At 32.8% G+C, this 17,434-nt stretch overlaps 4 protein-coding genes across 11 annotated transcripts; 1 reads left to right on the forward strand and 3 right to left on the reverse strand.

Moving 5' to 3' along the window:
* Nucleotides 1-506: 506 nt before the first annotated feature.
* Nucleotides 507-14,108, reverse strand: LOC114875839 (protein dopey-1 homolog). Of its 7 annotated transcripts, none has more exons than XM_046288506.1 (26): nucleotides 13,615-14,108; nucleotides 12,233-12,467; nucleotides 11,871-12,148; nucleotides 11,614-11,779; nucleotides 11,353-11,542; nucleotides 11,096-11,271; nucleotides 10,742-11,014; nucleotides 9,100-10,657; nucleotides 8,741-9,003; nucleotides 7,526-8,663; nucleotides 7,023-7,448; nucleotides 6,633-6,943; nucleotides 6,350-6,551; nucleotides 5,875-6,276; nucleotides 5,641-5,777; nucleotides 5,402-5,558; nucleotides 4,969-5,340; nucleotides 4,753-4,891; nucleotides 4,415-4,586; nucleotides 4,131-4,342; nucleotides 3,890-4,042; nucleotides 3,614-3,809; nucleotides 3,139-3,150; nucleotides 2,644-2,811; nucleotides 2,466-2,574; nucleotides 507-591 (listed from the first exon to the last, which is right to left on the reverse strand). In XM_046288506.1, exons 2-25 carry the CDS (start codon nucleotides 12,286-12,288, stop codon nucleotides 2,475-2,477), a joined length of 7,257 nt encoding a protein of 2,418 aa, XP_046144462.1. In that variant the 5' UTR covers nucleotides 12,289-12,467; nucleotides 13,615-14,108; the 3' UTR covers nucleotides 507-591; nucleotides 2,466-2,474. The 7 variants fall into 7 exon arrangements, with proteins under 7 accessions (XP_046144462.1, XP_046144473.1, XP_046144454.1 ...); XM_046288517.1 differs by lacking the exon at nucleotides 13,615-14,108 and adding an exon at nucleotides 13,043-13,419 and having other exon boundaries at nucleotides 4,777-4,891; XM_046288498.1 differs by lacking the exon at nucleotides 13,615-14,108 and adding an exon at nucleotides 13,043-13,418.
* LOC114875840 lies at nucleotides 575-2,439 on the forward strand. Its single transcript, XM_029186593.2, is given in 6 exon segments — nucleotides 575-664; nucleotides 826-969; nucleotides 1,056-1,317; nucleotides 1,782-1,844; nucleotides 1,847-2,244; nucleotides 2,246-2,439. Coding segments are annotated over 4 exon segments (651 nt in total). The 5' UTR covers nucleotides 575-664; nucleotides 826-969; nucleotides 1,056-1,193; the 3' UTR covers nucleotides 2,312-2,439.
* Nucleotides 14,109-14,466: 358 nt separating the features above from the next.
* Nucleotides 14,467-15,812, reverse strand: LOC114875841 (receptor-binding cancer antigen expressed on SiSo cells-like). 2 transcript variants are annotated; one of them, XM_029186597.2, is made up of 4 exons: nucleotides 15,294-15,812; nucleotides 15,024-15,176; nucleotides 14,848-14,961; nucleotides 14,467-14,775 (listed from the first exon to the last, which is right to left on the reverse strand). In XM_029186597.2, the coding sequence occupies exons 1-4, from the start codon at nucleotides 15,456-15,458 to the stop codon at nucleotides 14,584-14,586; spliced, it is 624 nt and encodes a 207-aa protein (XP_029042430.1). In that variant the 5' UTR covers nucleotides 15,459-15,812; the 3' UTR covers nucleotides 14,467-14,583. The 2 variants fall into 2 exon arrangements, with proteins under 2 accessions (XP_029042430.1, XP_029042429.1); XM_029186596.2 differs by having other exon boundaries at nucleotides 14,467-14,778; nucleotides 15,294-15,721.
* Nucleotides 15,813-15,825: 13 nt separating this feature from the next.
* On the reverse strand, nucleotides 15,826-17,384 carry LOC114875843 (antileukoproteinase). The gene is made up of 4 exons (XM_029186598.2): nucleotides 16,952-17,384; nucleotides 16,694-16,759; nucleotides 16,033-16,206; nucleotides 15,826-15,968 (listed from the first exon to the last, which is right to left on the reverse strand). The coding sequence occupies exons 1-4, from the start codon at nucleotides 16,962-16,964 to the stop codon at nucleotides 15,877-15,879; spliced, it is 345 nt and encodes a 114-aa protein (XP_029042431.1). The 5' UTR covers nucleotides 16,965-17,384; the 3' UTR covers nucleotides 15,826-15,876.
* Nucleotides 17,385-17,434: the final 50 nt, after the last annotated feature.

Below are 17,434 nucleotides of genomic sequence, written 5' to 3' on the forward strand. Positions count from 1 at the left end.
ACTGTACATATTTTCTACAGATATAATTCAGCTAGGCTCCAGCCTGGCATATTGTATCTTTTGATAACTATTCACAACCGAATGAGGAGACAAGTTAGAAGCTTAGCTAATAAAAATCAAATATCGATCTGAATATTTCTATATATTACATGTTCTACGTTACTTAATATGCGATGTACAAGTTTATAATAAAACCGTATAGAAGTGAATAAATGAGCTAACTGCTCTTTTCTTAATACAATCAGGTTTCATTTCAATTCATCTTATGTGATTAACGTTTATATTAGTGCATTAAAAAGATATCAAAGAATAAAGGTGTTCAAATGCTTCTTCCATCTTTCTCCTTTAAGAGTTGTTTTGCTACATTGTTGAAAATGCATCCCTACTACCTTGCAGCTGGCATCTTTTCAAGAAAATCTTGCTCTATCACGGTTTCCAACTGTGTGATGTTTAATGGTGCCTGAGTGTCACTTGATCTGCGACTAAGTGTTGTAAAAAAATAATGCAAATCTTGCAATGAACGAATATTATTAGATGTTAAGAGTAGTTCACCGGCTGTGGCTTTTACAGGATTTGGTTCTTGTTTATACTGCAAAATAAACGAATTAATAAGAAAATACATATTACACAACAGAACTTGTCATTAATGGTAGCAATAATTTAAGTATGTGGTATTCTGTTGTGTTACTTTCAGATTATTTATAATCCTCAACCTCTTTTTTCTTCTGATGACTTGAAATTAAATATTCTATTTAAAACTATAACACAAGTATTATTTAATGTTAAGACTGTTAACATAATTTACACAATAATGTTTAATTTAAGGAATGAATTGCTGAAATAGTGGGTTACTGGCATAGTTACAAAAATAAACTATACATATATGATTGGTACATTACCAAAATAAATATTTCATCAGGTACTGATGAAAGCAACCCCAGGCAGTGCACAGATTTTTTAATCGATTAAGTAAATAATAAGCAACAATAAAATTAATAAGTGAAATACAATAATAAAACTGATTTATATAATTGTATGAAATATTTTCTGTTTAGTTTTCGGTGTATTTAAAAAAACTATTAAATACTGTAAATTTAAAAAGAATATATGACAATAATTATTATTTATAATTGAATGAAATATGTGAGGAAATCACACAGTGTTAATTGAGTACGTTTGTAGTAAAAGTGTGTATGCACTTCACTGACAGAGTCAGTTTGAAAGTGGCCATGGCAGTGACTGGACTAAGAACAGTTACTTGTTTTATTTTCTATCTTATAGTGGTAATAAATGCTCGTAAGTGTTATACACAATCACGTAAGTATTGTTTAAACATTCACAGTTTGTTAATCAATATCTTGTTAATAAAAAAGAAGTAACAGACAGCAGAATTAGTTATTTAACTGTACATAATAAGTTTCCAACTATATTACATTTTTAAGTCAATAATGTTTTAGATAATTGGTGAATTACTAATTAAACTTGATATTTAATTACATTAATGAGTTCTCTATTGTAAATTTAAATTAGCTTTTTAATTTATATATTTTTAAATAATGATATTAAAACTGTTTCAATTTGTTATGCACATTTTAGAGCACAAATAATCATGATAGAATGTAGCTAATAAGTATAATTTCATTGCTTTCAATAGACTTAATTTAAGCTAGTTAACAGCAATTAATAGAAATTAAATCGTAGGTCATACTTGTATAATATTGTGCTGCAATCGTTCTCTAATATTCATTTGTAATTTAATATTATGTATATTTTATTTTTAGAATATACCGATGATTCTGATTACAAAGACTTAGAATTTTATGAGGATATGCCAATTAATTACATTGGAATTACGAGAAAGATCATATAGATGTTAATCAAGACGATTTTTATATTTTAAGTAATTTCGAAGATGCAAATGTGCAAAATGATGTCTACCCCCATAGAAATGATCTTCAAATACCATTCGAGAATAGAGATGACGCTCTTAAAAAAAGATCGCCAGTTGCACAATTAAATTGGTATAAACCCGAGAAAGTGTATCGATACACTAAGCACCGAATTCCTGGATACGATTACGAAGAGCTTGATTACGTGATTACTAGAAATTTTCAACAATGTGATGAAAAGTCAGTTTGGACCCATTGCCTTTGTCAATTCACATGCTCCGAACCGGACGTGGTAGATTGTTACACACCATGCAAAAGTGGATGTGAATGTAAAGAAGAATATGTGTTCGATGAAAAAAACGCAACAATGTTCGTTGCCAGAACACTGTTCTTCGAAAGATGATAATTTTTATATCACGTAATTCGTATAAGATAAAGTAATATATGAAATGGTGCATTAATCTTATTTTTATCATTAATCACACTATGCATAACACAACAGAATACTGATTTTATATAAATTTAAATAAACTAATAGAAAAATTCTTAATTTAATGTTTCTTCTATCACATTACCTGCTGTCCATCAATTTGCTATTCTTGTAATATGCGGTACAAAGTCAGAAGACAGATTGTTATTTTCCATACATCCTGCTGCAGAATCTCCTACAAATGCCCATCTATACCTATAAAACAAATGTTAATTTTATATCATACTTTGAATAAAGTATTTTATGCAACATTGTTCTGCTTACATCTGAAACTGAGGAAGCCTGTGTGCAGGTAAGAGTAATGCTAAATCTAACAATTTAGCAGCTGCAAGTTGCAGCTGTAACCAGTGAGGATGACCATGTGCTTGAAGTCCATTACTAGCATTTACAGCCCATGATGAATCCAAAGCTGAGAGTAGTTTTATGTGTGAACTGTATAAACATGGGGCATACAATTCATTTGAAAAATGAAACATGTTAGTTAATACATAAACACTGATTAATAAATTCTTAAGAAATTAATTTTAGCATGATACAATTAAAAGCAAAATACACAACGAACGCAAATCCCATAGAATATCCATATTGTAACTACTGTTTTCCAATGCTACAAGATCTTTGAAATGCTGTAATATTATTTTTTAACAATTGTCTCTATATGGAACATAGTATCTAAAAATTTCTGCACAGATAGAAATCTTAGATACACGGTTTTGAAATTTGATCATAAATGTTAATATCCAAGAAGCATTCAATTACCTGCCATGACGACTGATGTCCCAACACCAATCAATTTACGGAGGCATCACAAATTCCATCAAATCACGGATACCGAAACAGAGCCAAAAACAATATGACATTAGGTATATTGTTAGTAAGGAATAAATACAAATGATGCGATTAGAGCATGGTACGTTACGTATGTTTAAAAAAAGTACCACAAAAACATTTAAGGATAGATAAAATCTATACAATAAATTGTATTATTGATTAAAATGTTTCAAAAAATTAAATTTCAATTAAATCTTTACTTTATTTTAAAATTAAAAAAAATTGATTCGAATCATGTACTAGAATTATTTAAGAATAATACAACTATCAATAAAATTTTAATAAAATCAATATCCAATTGTAATATATAATTTACAAACTAAAACCACTAAAATATCATGCATTAGAAGCGCCAAAATCCCCAAAGCAGAGTGATTATTAAAAATAACAAGCTTTATCATACCTAAATTCTTCACTATCAGTGTTTAATTCTTGTTCAATATATAGGAAGACCTGAACAAGTTCGCTGACTATTACGGGCCACAAGGAAGTAGCATGTTGCGGTGACATTCTTAAAAGTAACACTCGAAAACAAAGAAAGACTTGTGCCTGAATCGATGGAATAACTTGTGGTAATCGCAAACTATCTGCTAACCGTTCTAGTAAAGGATAAAAGAATTTAACATCATGTCAATATAATATTAGCTAAGATTTGTAATATTTTTTTATTAATGCTCACCCTGAATTTCAGGCATATATTTATGATACTGATCCATTTCACTGCAAAGTATGACGTACGCTAATCTTTTCAGAAGTTGAGCTTTCTGCTCATACTCCTGTTCCTTCGAGGAAAATATACTGATGCTGCTACTCTGAGCCATGGAAACGCGATCTATAACAGAATAAATTAATTTAAAAAACATTTGTTCATAAAAATTTTCAAAATTTCAGGTTACTGCTCATGTTAAGATGATAACTACTCATTAAATCTCGAAACGTTGTATTGTCGTGTGTCATTAAATTATCTATTATAGTCCTCCAATATGGTAAACACGCTGGCGTCATTTGGAAAAAGGCAGAATCTAACAGAAGATCCAGTACGTCCTTGCGCCATGCTTTTCTCGTGTACTGATAGCCTGATAAGGAACTCAATAATTGAGAGCAAGCCGTAAAAGAGGCAATGTTCTTTGTCCTAAAAGGTTTACAATCAATAATACGTGTTATTGTAAATAAATGAATTAAGTTAATTAAGGTTGGATCTTACGAGTGATTTTTAAGATATGGTGTGACATTATACATGAGATTGGTTAATAGTGTTACTACGCGTTCTTTTTCTTGGGAACCATAACTAACATCCAATAAAGGTGCTAATATTTCTGCTAACACTGCCTGAGCTTGAACACTATATGCTGCATTAGGTGGTGTACCGGGTGTTACTGTAAAAAAAAATTCTTGTTAATTTTTATATATTAACAAAGTTAGAATCGGGATGCTAAGGCACATCGCTCTGATACGGAAGAAGAAAATAATAAATACTAAAGGTTTTAATAACCAACTACATCTAAAACAGAATCTTTCTAAAAGAAAAAGCACATTACGCACCAGCACCAGTTTTGCCTTCTTTACCTTCCGAAGATCCTTCAACCACTTCAAACGCATCTTCTCTTACTGCTAAGTTTCTTCTTAGCCATGTTGTTTGTTCTAAACATGATCCGGCTATTTGCGAACACGATTCAACTAACTGAAAATTTGTAAGCATGATAATATAATATAATAATGTAAACATAGATTTTTGCAATAAATAGAGACAAAAAATACCTTTGCTGATACATCCTGTAAGTCTCTTATATCTTTTTTCTCTTGCATAGGGGGACATTTTTGTACGTATTCATTTAAAATTGCTAGTAACAGAAATTGAGCCGGTGCAGTTAAAGATAGCCCATCTTTGAGCAAACCCAGCAAAGACGCCCACGATTCGATAAGAGATTGAGACGTGTTACTTTGCATATAGACATAAAGCAACTCTAACACAGAAACTTCTAACGAAAAGTCCTGTTTCACACCATGAATCGGTGGAGGGTTTTTTACAACTTGATGTACAGTTTGGACTAAAGTATCAATAGGCATTACACGAATTGCGCTAACTAAATCAACCATCACTTGTTGATTCGGACAAGCTTCCGGAAGTACCTGAGGAAATAAAATACAAAATTATTTTAAACTCAATTAAAATTTTTTATAAAATAGTTACCTTCTTAGAAGTACTACAGGATTGTCGCCTTTCGTGCCAAGCAACAGCAATCGCGGCCAAAAAGTTCACTCCATGATGGAAAGATATAGGAGACAGAAGTTCTAAAAGCTGATGTTTCACTATTCTTGGACTGCCAACCACACAACTGGCTTGATCGCTAGATTACGATAAAAAGAAAAAAAATGTTATTAGTATAATATGGACTTTTAATGCTTAACGTATAAAAAAATATAACAAACTTGTCTTTTGTTGCTAAGACTGCTTGCCAAAGAGTAGACAGAGATGCGATTATTCTCGGTAGATGACTCAAAGCGGTTCTTCTAGCGTGCTGCTGTAATTCACTCGGGCCACTTTTATCTTTTGACGTAGTGAGATCCTACAAAAAAACGTAGAAAAATATATATATCATATTTTCCCATGGCACGTATGTTTTGTTTTTAATGTTCTGAAAGTTTATGAATTCATAAGCTTACTGGAGATAGAGGACTCGGCATAAATACATGAATAAGATTATTAAATATCTGTCCTGGATTTGCCCCAGGAATTCCAGTCTGAATTGTACCACTCAAAGGCTGATTAAAGGAAAACCCCATCTGCTGTGATGTATCCAATAAGCAGTAATGAAGTAAAAATGTTAAAGCTTCTAAATGTGTAACTGTATAATCCGCAGGAAGACAACATTCAACTGTACTGATATCCTGTAACTTTGTTGCCGTTATTGTTTCCTCGTTAATATAGTACGACGCCAAGTGTTCAATGTTGCAACACAGTTGGTGAATAACTGACGTTACTATCGAAGTTAACGAAGATCCCATAAACGGAAGACTCGATGTAACAAGAGTTGTCCAATGTTGATGCAAATGCCTCATGTGGTCCTTTAAAACAAACATTTCATAGAAACGTTAACGTTCATAAAAAGAATACAATAAATGGAAATTTGACACGTACCAATTGTAATGCACTTAGTATGCTAGCGAGAAACATTGGTTGTTGTGGAATTGCTGCACCGGGTATGTATTTTAAGCTATTTCCCATAATATTTGGAACAGTTCGTGTTGGAGTACTCGGTGTCGATATAATTGGCGGACATAGTTCCTCACCTTTTTGATTACCACATTGATGTTCCAACATGATTAAAGCTAATAATAGTCTTAAATAACAAAAAAGAAAGGAAAAAACATTAATGTGAAATCTTTAAATATAGTTTTTACTTTCTTCTTTAATTACTCACCTTAGTAATTGTATTTGAAAAGCTTCCGTGTGATCGCTAGCTCTGAACCTGCATTTATTAGTATCATTATCCATCATTGGATCATTGAACAAAATAATCTCTTCGGTAAATGTAAATACTTCTTCGCTTTCCTTATGCGCGTTTTTCATATTCATTACGCTAGACACAAGACAGTGCAACGCAACCTTTTGTACTTTACATTTAGCAAGTAGATCGACTATGTAACAACTAAAACCTTTTCCTGAATCACGAACAATGGGAATTAACTCGGAGAATATAAGCGTTAATAGTTCTGCGCTTGCAAGTTGCACCTACATATTGGAAAGGATAATATAATTTAATGAATAGTTGTAGAAAATATATGATACACTTGATGTCCAATATAATTACTTGTCGGTTCCCGGCGATTTCTTCATGCGTTAGCCTCATCTGTCCAAGATTAGGATAATAACTTCTTGCAAAATAAAGGCACACGCTAATCAAAACTTCTAAGTACATACTACTTCTATAAGCTGCTATGAATTCTGTATTAGCTATATCCCCATGGAAGTTTCTACCAAACACACTTTTTCGGTGTCTCGCTAGTAAATTTAACAATGTTGTATTTTTTGTTGTATTAGACACACCAGTGGTCGCGGCACAGCACAAAAACATTCTAGTGTTGGTTAATAATTCATTACGAAGTGTACGTAATGCATAAAGCGTTCTAATCGAGTCGTAAACTCCACAATAAAGTAGCATATGTGAATGAAGATTATGTACTCCGATTCCAAAATTACGACCAGATTTTGTAATCTGGTATGTACTCTCGTCATCCTGAAAATTGTTTAATTGCCGTGTAATTAATGCGGGATTTATTTTTTTTAATATGAAATCAATTTTCTTTAACCTACGTTTTTCGACGGTTCAGTGACGTCGCATAATTGCATTACACGATCAAGAACGTCATTTAAAATTTCTTCCACTATACTGTTGCCACCAGAGTTGCTAAAGTATTCTTCAGCGGTTGTACTAACATCCAAGTCAGCTTCATCGTCATCCATTGTCCAACTAGGTACTTCGACACTTGCCTCAAAGCTTCCAACATCGTGTACATCGTAATTTGTTGTAAATTCATTTGTACTGTGATATTTACCCTTAATGATAGTCCCAGCTACTTCTCTAGAACTGCCTGGCATTGTAACTGCTTCTTTTTTCGCTTTCGTTTGTTTATTAGTTATTTCAGGACTACTAGAATCGAAGCTATTGGTAATAGAATCCAACGACGAGCCAACTTCTCCGTTTAATTTCTTGAATCCATTTTTATCCTTCGTTTTTAAACTAGAATTTGCCGACTCGAAGAGACTCTCGTCCAAACTAGCCGTTGAACCTTTATCAAAATCCATCTTCTTAAATCTTGTTGCATTTTTCAACAACTCTGTCGTTAAATTTGCCTTCTTCACGCTAGGCAACGAATCATCTTCTGTTAATGAATCGTTGGAATTCTCGTTGCAATTTAATGACAGTGGATTGACGAATACGGATATCTTACGATTACCCGATATGCTAGGTGGCACTTCCAGTTCTTTCATAAATTGATTCTTCTCGGTCACATACTGATTGCAATTTTCACCAGCTGCCAGTGTTGTCACGGCAAATATTCTCTTCACTTTTACTGGATTTATGGTTTTTTTCTTTTTTTTGCCCTTTCGCCATTTTTTATCCTCATCCACGCTATCGCTAACGTGATATATCACGTTTCCATCTACGGAGCTGATCGCGTATATTTTTGCCGCTCCTTCGGTGTCATCTTGTATCTCAGATTTTTCTTCTATGGGATCGTTCTTTGTCAAAACAGTATTACTGTGCTGTATACTGACATGAAGTACGCTCATGCGACAAGTAGATGGATCCAATAGTATTATTAATAACGGGTCCACTATCCGTGAAATATCGCCTCGCATTAAAGAGTGAAGAAGCCATGACTGAGCGTGAAGCTTTAAAGGAGAATTATCGCAGAGTTGTAGATTATCCAGTATTTTCAACAATGACCTGTAACAATCATTTCAATTAATGATATTATTTATATTTAAATATATACGCATATAAATATATATTATATAACTCACTGATCGAAAGATTTCAAACAGCCTCGTAACCTAGGGTTCGTTTCAATTTCTCGTCCTAGATGCCACAGGGTCGAAAATCTATTAAACGCTTCTATTCTTTTCTCTATATTTTCTGATGTGAGCGCTGCTCCTATTACATCTTCGACTGCATCACAAGAATTATGCAAAGCGTGATGTAATTCGTGTAACAATTCAACGCAACGCATTCTATATTTGTGAGCGGGTAATTCACCTAGATGATACCACAAAGAATGCGCCAGTACCTACAAGAAACAAATTCAAAGTGAAGCTCAGAGAAAAACAAATGTTATTGTTTTTAAAAATGTATGAACGCTGTTTTACAACAATAAATTAAATACCTGAAACACATTGGTATATTGCATCAAGTAAATTATATGCCATTGTTTCAATAATGGTACCATAATTACAGATGTGATGCCCTCTCCACTCTTTGTATGGGTGTCAATATCGCTGTGAACTTTCAGTAATGCCGTTAAATCCAACAATGTAGCAATACTGGTCAGTTGTAGAGCAGGTTGCTTTCCCAACCAACAGCTACAAACTACTAAAACTTTTAACCATTCTGGAAGAACCATATTTCCTTTTGGCTCTTCTTCTACGAACATTCCATCGCCAGGAAGAAAATACTTGGGAAACGTAGAGAGTTCAACGAACAAACTAGACGCAATTCTTACAGGTTCCTCCCATTCGGTTGGTGATACAGAATCGATATACAAATGAAGGATATCCAAGTGTTTGTTATCTTCTGTCACAGATACATCTTGACTGAAGAAACCAGAATCTTCCATATTTAATCTAGAGTTTAACAGGAGTTCTAAATATCGCATTCTTTCGTCGAAACTCTCCCTTGGACACGATATCAGTAAACTATCAAACATATCGTGTACCATTCTCTCTTTGCTCAACACTCTGTTACTAATTAGTTTAACATAAAAGGTTTCATATTGCCTTAAACATTTTTCTAACATCGTATGTTGTGCTTGAAACGCCGGAGATGGACCTCTACCCAGAGATCCTGTGGAACCCATGGGACTATTTTTACTTGTTTGCTTCAATGTAATTAATTGATCCTTAGATGGTGAACTAGTACTGTTTCCTTCTATACATTCAGTTTTTATGTCATCCATGCTCTTATTTCTCGGTAAACCTTTAGATTCGTGGGTTATAACCACCGAAACGTTACTGCCCTGATCTTGCAAAGAATCGCTCAACTTAGAGGCACTTTTGCTGGATTTTTTTTTCGACTTTTTATCAGATCTTTTGGTAGCACCTCCCGAGTTTGCTCTTCTCCTAGGACTCGGACTTTTTTCGGAAAACGAACTGCTTGAAGTATCGGGTTTATTTAATTTACTATCGGATTGACTCTTTTCCAAAGGGATAGCAGTCAAAGAATTGTCGCTAAATGCTGTGGCAGAATTGCCATTCGTAGTTGCATCCAATTTTGTTTCTAACTCATTTTTGTCTGTGTGAGTTGAAACCACCGTTGGTTGAACCTTCGATAAAATCTTAGCGCACAATTTAAGACTTCTTGAAATCTCCATAGGAGACAGAATATCGATGTGCAACATAATTTTATTGATGATTTCATAAAATAAACCGGGTAGATGCTCCGATGGAGTATCTATAAATGCATCCAACGACACCGTGTCGAGTAGGAATTCCGTTAATATACACACTTCCATGAAATTTGGCATTCCACTACCCACAAGTCTTACAACCACTTCCTCTACCTCGTGTTTTGTTCTAGCCCGAGTTTGACAAGCTTTTTCAAACAGATGTCCGCAATGTATCCAAACGTAAGATGGTTCCAAAGTTGAAAATAATAAATTTGCTGACTTTACCACTTCGTTCGTCTTTGGTACTCTGTTCGACTGTCCACAAGCATTATAAAATGTCCTGTTGAATGAACATTATTAATATCTTTAGAATACCGATGAATTATTACCAGTTGAGTATATTTTTTCTTAAGATGCATCTTACCTAAAAACTTCACATAAAATATCATCCAAAATTACTGGACCGATATCTACTTTTTCTAACAACGAAACTAATATTCTGTATGGTTTCAAATCTTGTGGACTTTCCTCGCATACAGTTTTCAACAATGATTTTATTGCTTCAACCAACATTTCTTTTGAATACATATCGAAATAAGTGGGTGTATTTTCTGTGTTTTCTGAAACTGTTGCATGCGTTTTCCTTTTCAAAATAGAAGTGCTTACTTCAGTACCCAGAAGCCACGCAAATAATCGCCTATTACATATGTTAATTTTATTTATAAAACATTCAAGTGAAAAAAAGTTCGTACAAGTCTTTATATTTTTTTTATTTTACCTATTCAAACTCATATCTCTTCTTAATATAGTGACAAGAGCAGCTGTGACTAGTGATACCATTTGCTTGTATATTAATTGACTATTATGTACAGGAAACCCAACTAATAGCAAATCCAAAGCGCTTCTTTGTACTAACACAGAACTGTCTTGTACTCCAGCACAAAGAGCAGTTACCTGATACACAATATTGTCTATTAATAAAATAAAAGTAGTACTTCATTTTATTTTTATATAAAACAAATTATACACATTTACCATAATATTAGTGTCTGTGCCCATTATGTATTTCTGTTCTTCCATTGGCAGTTTTTTATTGAAATGTACTAATACAAATGATATAGCGGGTAGTCGAATTCCAGAATTTGAAGCTAAACAATCCCATAAACATGCATAGAAATGTTCTGGACCTACTCCTTCGCAAACTTTCTCAAGTAAAGAATTGGTTCTGAAAATATTATTAAAGTTTTACAAGAAATTTATTTATTTCATTTAACTTTTATTTGGTATAAATAATACCTATCAAAATGGTCAGAACCATCTTCTAAACCAAGAAGAACACCGCTCAAAAATCCGCTTAAACCAGGCCTCAATCTCTCTCCAAGAGGGACAAAATGTGTTTCGTATACTGTCAATAAGGATGGTCTTACATTCATAGCAGCATGACCCAACAATGGAAATAGACCTATAAAAAAGAATTAAGTTAATTAATTTATACTATTAGCACAATAAGTTAACTTCATTTTATAATATCATTAATATATATTTTATTTTACCAGCACTGTATATAAAGAGTTCATGACTCAGTCTGTTAGTGCCCATACATTTAAAAATAATGTCATAAGTTTCTAGAGCTTTTAAATGAACACCGGATGGCAAAGCTGGATGCATACACTGTGCTAATCTTTTAGAAATCTTAATTCTTCTAGGAATAACTGGAAACTTCATATGACTTAGTAACACCTTGTTTAATTTTCCAAGAGCAGAAATTAAATCTGCCCATTCGCTGGTATATTCAAAGCTCTTTAGAGCTTTATCAACAGCAGACACATAGCTGTATAAAATATAAAATATGTAATTTTATATAATGCAATAAAACTTGAACAGATACATAAATAGATAATAGTATTTTACTTACACTCTATATTTAGAGTCTTTCATTAACTCATATTCTTCCAAGGCTATTGAACCCATTGTTACAGTTTTGTGTTGCAATTTACCATAAAAATAGATAGCTATTTATCACATAAACTTGATTCTTCTTACATTATCCCAGAACTGATGTATATCACAAGTGATTCATATGAAACAAGTTTCGTCGAAAACGGCTCTTATCACGCAATGCATCGTGTTTAGATAAGAGTGTGTTCTGTCTGAAAGAGAAATTTGGTAACCTCGTATTACAAAAATTTTAGTTACTATTGTTTCATACGTTTGCCGAGCACACAGAATTTTTGTCACACATCAGATTACAACGACAAAAATAAACCGCAATGTCTGGATATCAACTGGTTCGATGAATTTTTTATGTTAAAGGGGACCGTTTTATCTATATCGTTAAGAATATATGTATCACCGTTTCTACCATATGATCGACAAGTACTATATTTTTTCGAAAAAAGAAATAAAGCGATATCTTTTCTTTGTTGCCGTCAAGGGAAATGTGTACATTTTAGACGTAAACGTTGAATAAATATTTAGAAAAAATTTAAACGCATATAAATAGTATAATGTTTTTTCTGTGTTTATATGCTTACTGTTACCCATATCAAGAATCGTATCGTCCTATGTATATAAGTGTCATCTATTTGAAAACTTTTCAGGAGAACGGACAAACGTTTCACGAAGGAGGTTAATGGTTATCATTTAACACAAGTATAAACCAAATGAGAGATTAAAAATAGCATGTTAAACCTATTGTTATACATCAATCTGAGAAACAGCTCACCTTCTGTTGTTGACATTTCGAATTTGCATATGTTGTTAAGGGTGAAGGTGAGAAGCATCGGATAATCGCGCGTTTTTCGATCACCAATCTCGCCGTCATTAAGAAATAAGTCTTAAAAAGGGCTCGTGGAGTTAACCGATAACCCTCAAAATGGATCATTTACGTAAAACGTTTTCCGTCAAACCAGCTTTTCCATTTTTTCTTTTACAGTAATACACCTAACAAGTGTCTGAAGTTAGCTACACTCCAATCGTAGCGTAGATCTATCACACGTCACCGTATATGTATTTATTTACAGCTCATTTTACTTTTTTATTTGTAATGTAAACATATGCATACATTTTATTCGCTTGCCGTGTATGTAATTTAAAAAAGGGAAAGCTTTTCATTCAATGATTTTTAATCAGTTATCGCTCTAATTTTCATTTATAATTATAGTACGTCAAATGTAGCGCGCGTAGAATAGGATGCATTTAATAATGTAATTTGTCGAACGCTCTATTTCATTTTCGTAATAGAAATGGAATAAGTAATTTTAATAAAATTTTTAGTAACAGTACTTATATACTTACAATTCCCTGTTTATACACTCGATGCGCTCAATCTTTTATTAATGTAATCAATTCGCGAGGGTTTTAAAACGTTGGATAAACACAAAAATAGAATAAACGATTATTGTACGGGGGAAATGGTATTGCACTATCCTTTATAGTTTTCGCTCGTCCTTATCTTTTTCGCTCCAGCCTTATCTGGCCATGAACAGGGAGAAGTTCGCTCGTATATATTTTATCAACGTACGAAGTATGAAAAATTGTACGTGTTAAAAAAATATTTATCATTTTCTCTGTACTAATATCCACACACTTCAACAATTTCGTATAAATAATATTTTACAAATAGAATTATCTATTGAACATTAATGATTCTCGTTCGGTTCATTATAAACTGTCTTTTTTATCGTGGTTTTTATAAATCATATAATTATTCATTATTTAGAATTATGATTTATTTTGAATTTCTTCTTATTCATAAATATGTAATTACATAAATGAATTAATGCTTGTAAAAGTGCTAAGTATCAAATAAAAGCACTTATACACTCCAGTGTTTTAGAAGGATTATGATTTTTCATTAAAAAAGCAATGGTCTGCCTGTAAAAGAAACAGAGTTTAAATAGTGTTACAACATTATATACATGAAATGTTTTCAACATATATTCTTTAATAAGTTCAATGTCTTCCACAATATTAAATGCTATTCAGTCAAACTGAAACAGTAAGTTAAATGCAGTGTATTAATAATTAATAAACAGCTTAAAATATAACATTTAACTTTTTAAGCAAAATGCTCCCCAACTTGTTTCTCGACACGTAATACAATTAAACAAATTTTATAGGAACACAATAATAACTTATAAATAATGCTTTCCTTTGATTTTCTCCCAGTTTAATCAATATACTACGCGATTTTAAAAACGTTTTCATATATAAACGACGTCACATGGCGACGATAAATATAAAGTTTTACAAACTCGTTCTTCTTCATCGAGAATTTAGTTTCGCTCCTAATGGTTGTGGTCTCGAATTGCGTTCAGTTCTTTTCTGTTGTTGTTCAAACAGCCGTTGTTCTCTTTCTCTTCGCTTCTGTTCTCTTAAAGCTTTTGTAGGGTCTCCAAATTCTTTAACCGTTTCTTCTTCCCAACCAACAGCATTATCTTCCCATTCTTCTAGTTCCTTCTGGGTATTAATTTTATGTTTCATAATCTTATTCATAGAATTAAGATTATTTACAATATTTAAACTTACAGATGGCAGAGGATTATTAGCAACTGCTAATCTTGAGGAATTCCACGATGCATTTTCTGATGCTTTATCCTTAACTAGAATCTTTGTCTGTGCAGTAATCTTTGGTGTCATGTCCTGAAATAATAAACAAAAGTTAAACGTATACTCAATGTTATTAAAACATTAGAAATAATTACTTCAAAGAAATTTTGTTGCTGCTCTTCGGTTACTTCTGTTGGTTTAGATGCTTGCTGTCGGTACTGGTCGATCTTAGCTTGTATCGCATTAACTGGCTTATTTGGTATGACTACAATAGGATTTTCCTCCCATTGATCCCACTGCTCTGATTCCTTGAGCAAGCATCTTCAGTGATTACTATTATCGAAGTCAATGGTACAACAGGGTTTACATAATCATAAACTCGTTATAAAATATTAAAGATGATGATTAAAGCGATCAAAACTCACTGTTGGGTTATTTGAAGTATTCGGCACTACGCCGACAACAGATAAAGGAATTGAATCACAGGACGATCTTCGTCGACGTCGAAGACAACACATTGCCCGTTTAAATATTCCCAAGAGAATCACGATAAGGGCTTTTAATCGATTTACTAAAAATTCTACAGCCATCGTAAGATCGGCATAAATCTAACCTTTCCTTTTGTTATTAAAAAAAAGTGTACTTTTATGACAAGATATTAAATTTGATCAAATGTCATTTTGTCGAAAAACATTCAAAATAAAGTGACTTCACTTTCGCATCACTTCGTATTTATTTTAAAAAGACTAATTACAATAAACTTTTTGTTGATGGTACGCCTTGGTACACCTTTTATTGAATAATTGTGAATAATATAAAGGTTATGCAGAGATATCGATTAGAGTAGCTCATTCGATTGTCGATTGTCGACTTTTTCAACAGGTTGTTATCGCTAGAACTCGCAATTCGAGTTCCATTTAAGTTCAATTTAAAATTTATTCAATAAATTACAACTGATATTATTAAAACATGCTTTATTGAAATTAACGGATGCAGTCGAAAATTCACTTATGTACGAACGCATTTTTCGCGTTTAGTTTTACGGTCGAATTGACATTTTTGATATGGACCACATTTCACGCCTGCGCAATAAACGCCATCTGAAATGTAAAGCGTTTTCAAATTATTTGAATCTGAACTTTAAGAAAATATCACTTTTTTTACCATTTTGTGATCCTTTGTATCCACTACCAGTACTTATCAGACTAGCCTGTACGCACGATTCAGTGCCGCATTTATTTGGGCAACATTTTTCATTAAAGGAGCATTGAAAATCCGAAACGCATCTAGGAAAACATTTCGACACGCTGTCCTTCAATGGGCAATGACCACCTTTGACTAAAACAAATTAACGGTATGCACGTAAGTACTAATGATTATAGCGTATTTAATTCATCATTTGTATTAAATAAATTAGGAATTTGTGGAACACAGTTACAGCTCGGACCACATTTTACAATACAAGTTAAGATATCAACCGATAAATCGTAATGAAAAATAGCATAACTCGTGTGATAACGTGATCGTAAATATGACAATACTTTTCGTTTTATCGTATTCTACCTGAGTGCGGGGAAACTTGTACAAACTTTTTAAGGTAAAATATACAATAACAATCTTGATTTAGCAAAAATATGCGAAGCTGATAAACATTTAATCTGTATCGATAAAAGGAATATGTCTTTTGTTTATATGTAGGTCTTTGTCGCGTGCACGCGAATGAATGACTTGATAACGACTTATAAATATCAATAAGTTCGTGCAAGATATCATATGATATATATATATATAGATAGATATATGCTTGAATGATTAATTAACTTACAAGACAGCTGCGCGACTGCTGCGGCAATCAACAAACACACCGTCAGTGCAAAAATGGTCCCTCTCTCTATTGTACAAAATAATAAGTTACTCATACTTCAACTGTAATTGTGAAATTCATAGAACAGTTGACAAATTTTTATAGTTTTTAAAGATGAATAAAATTCTTGTATTTCATTATATTCCTCGACATTTAATAATTCTTAAAACGTGTTACATATCAGAAAAGAAAGAAATCGGTTTTTATAATTATACGTACTATGCATTTCCATTTGTCAAGAACCTCACACGATGCCTTTTCTTCTTTTTAGCCCACCGAACTTGTTCAACGGCAGATGAACCACGTCCAATTGATGCACGATAAGAACGCAGCTTCTTAAATCTCTCCTTTTCACTCTGTCTTCTTCTTTTGCCAGGTCATCTATGTACTCTCGTCATTTCCACCTCTATCGTGAGAGCGAAAGGTAACTTATTTGTCGTGATGGTAGAGGAAGCTGGCACGATCGGTTGTGATTGCAACAAGGTTTCTCACAATCCTCTATACCATTTCGCTTTATAAGCGGTTTAATAGTCATTATCGAAATGTTTTTACCGTTATGATTCAAACGAGTATTCGCGGAATATTACACTTGGGTATGTTCAATAGGATATGTAGTACGTATGTACATTGAATGACTCATGCAGTCTTCAGATTGAGTACCATTACTGTTTCAACGTAACATGATTTTATGAAAAATTGTCG

This window comes from Osmia bicornis, chromosome 2 (assembly GCF_907164935.1).
Source record: "Osmia bicornis bicornis chromosome 2, iOsmBic2.1, whole genome shotgun sequence".
In the NCBI taxonomy this organism is placed as follows: Eukaryota; Metazoa; Arthropoda; class Insecta; order Hymenoptera; family Megachilidae; genus Osmia; species Osmia bicornis.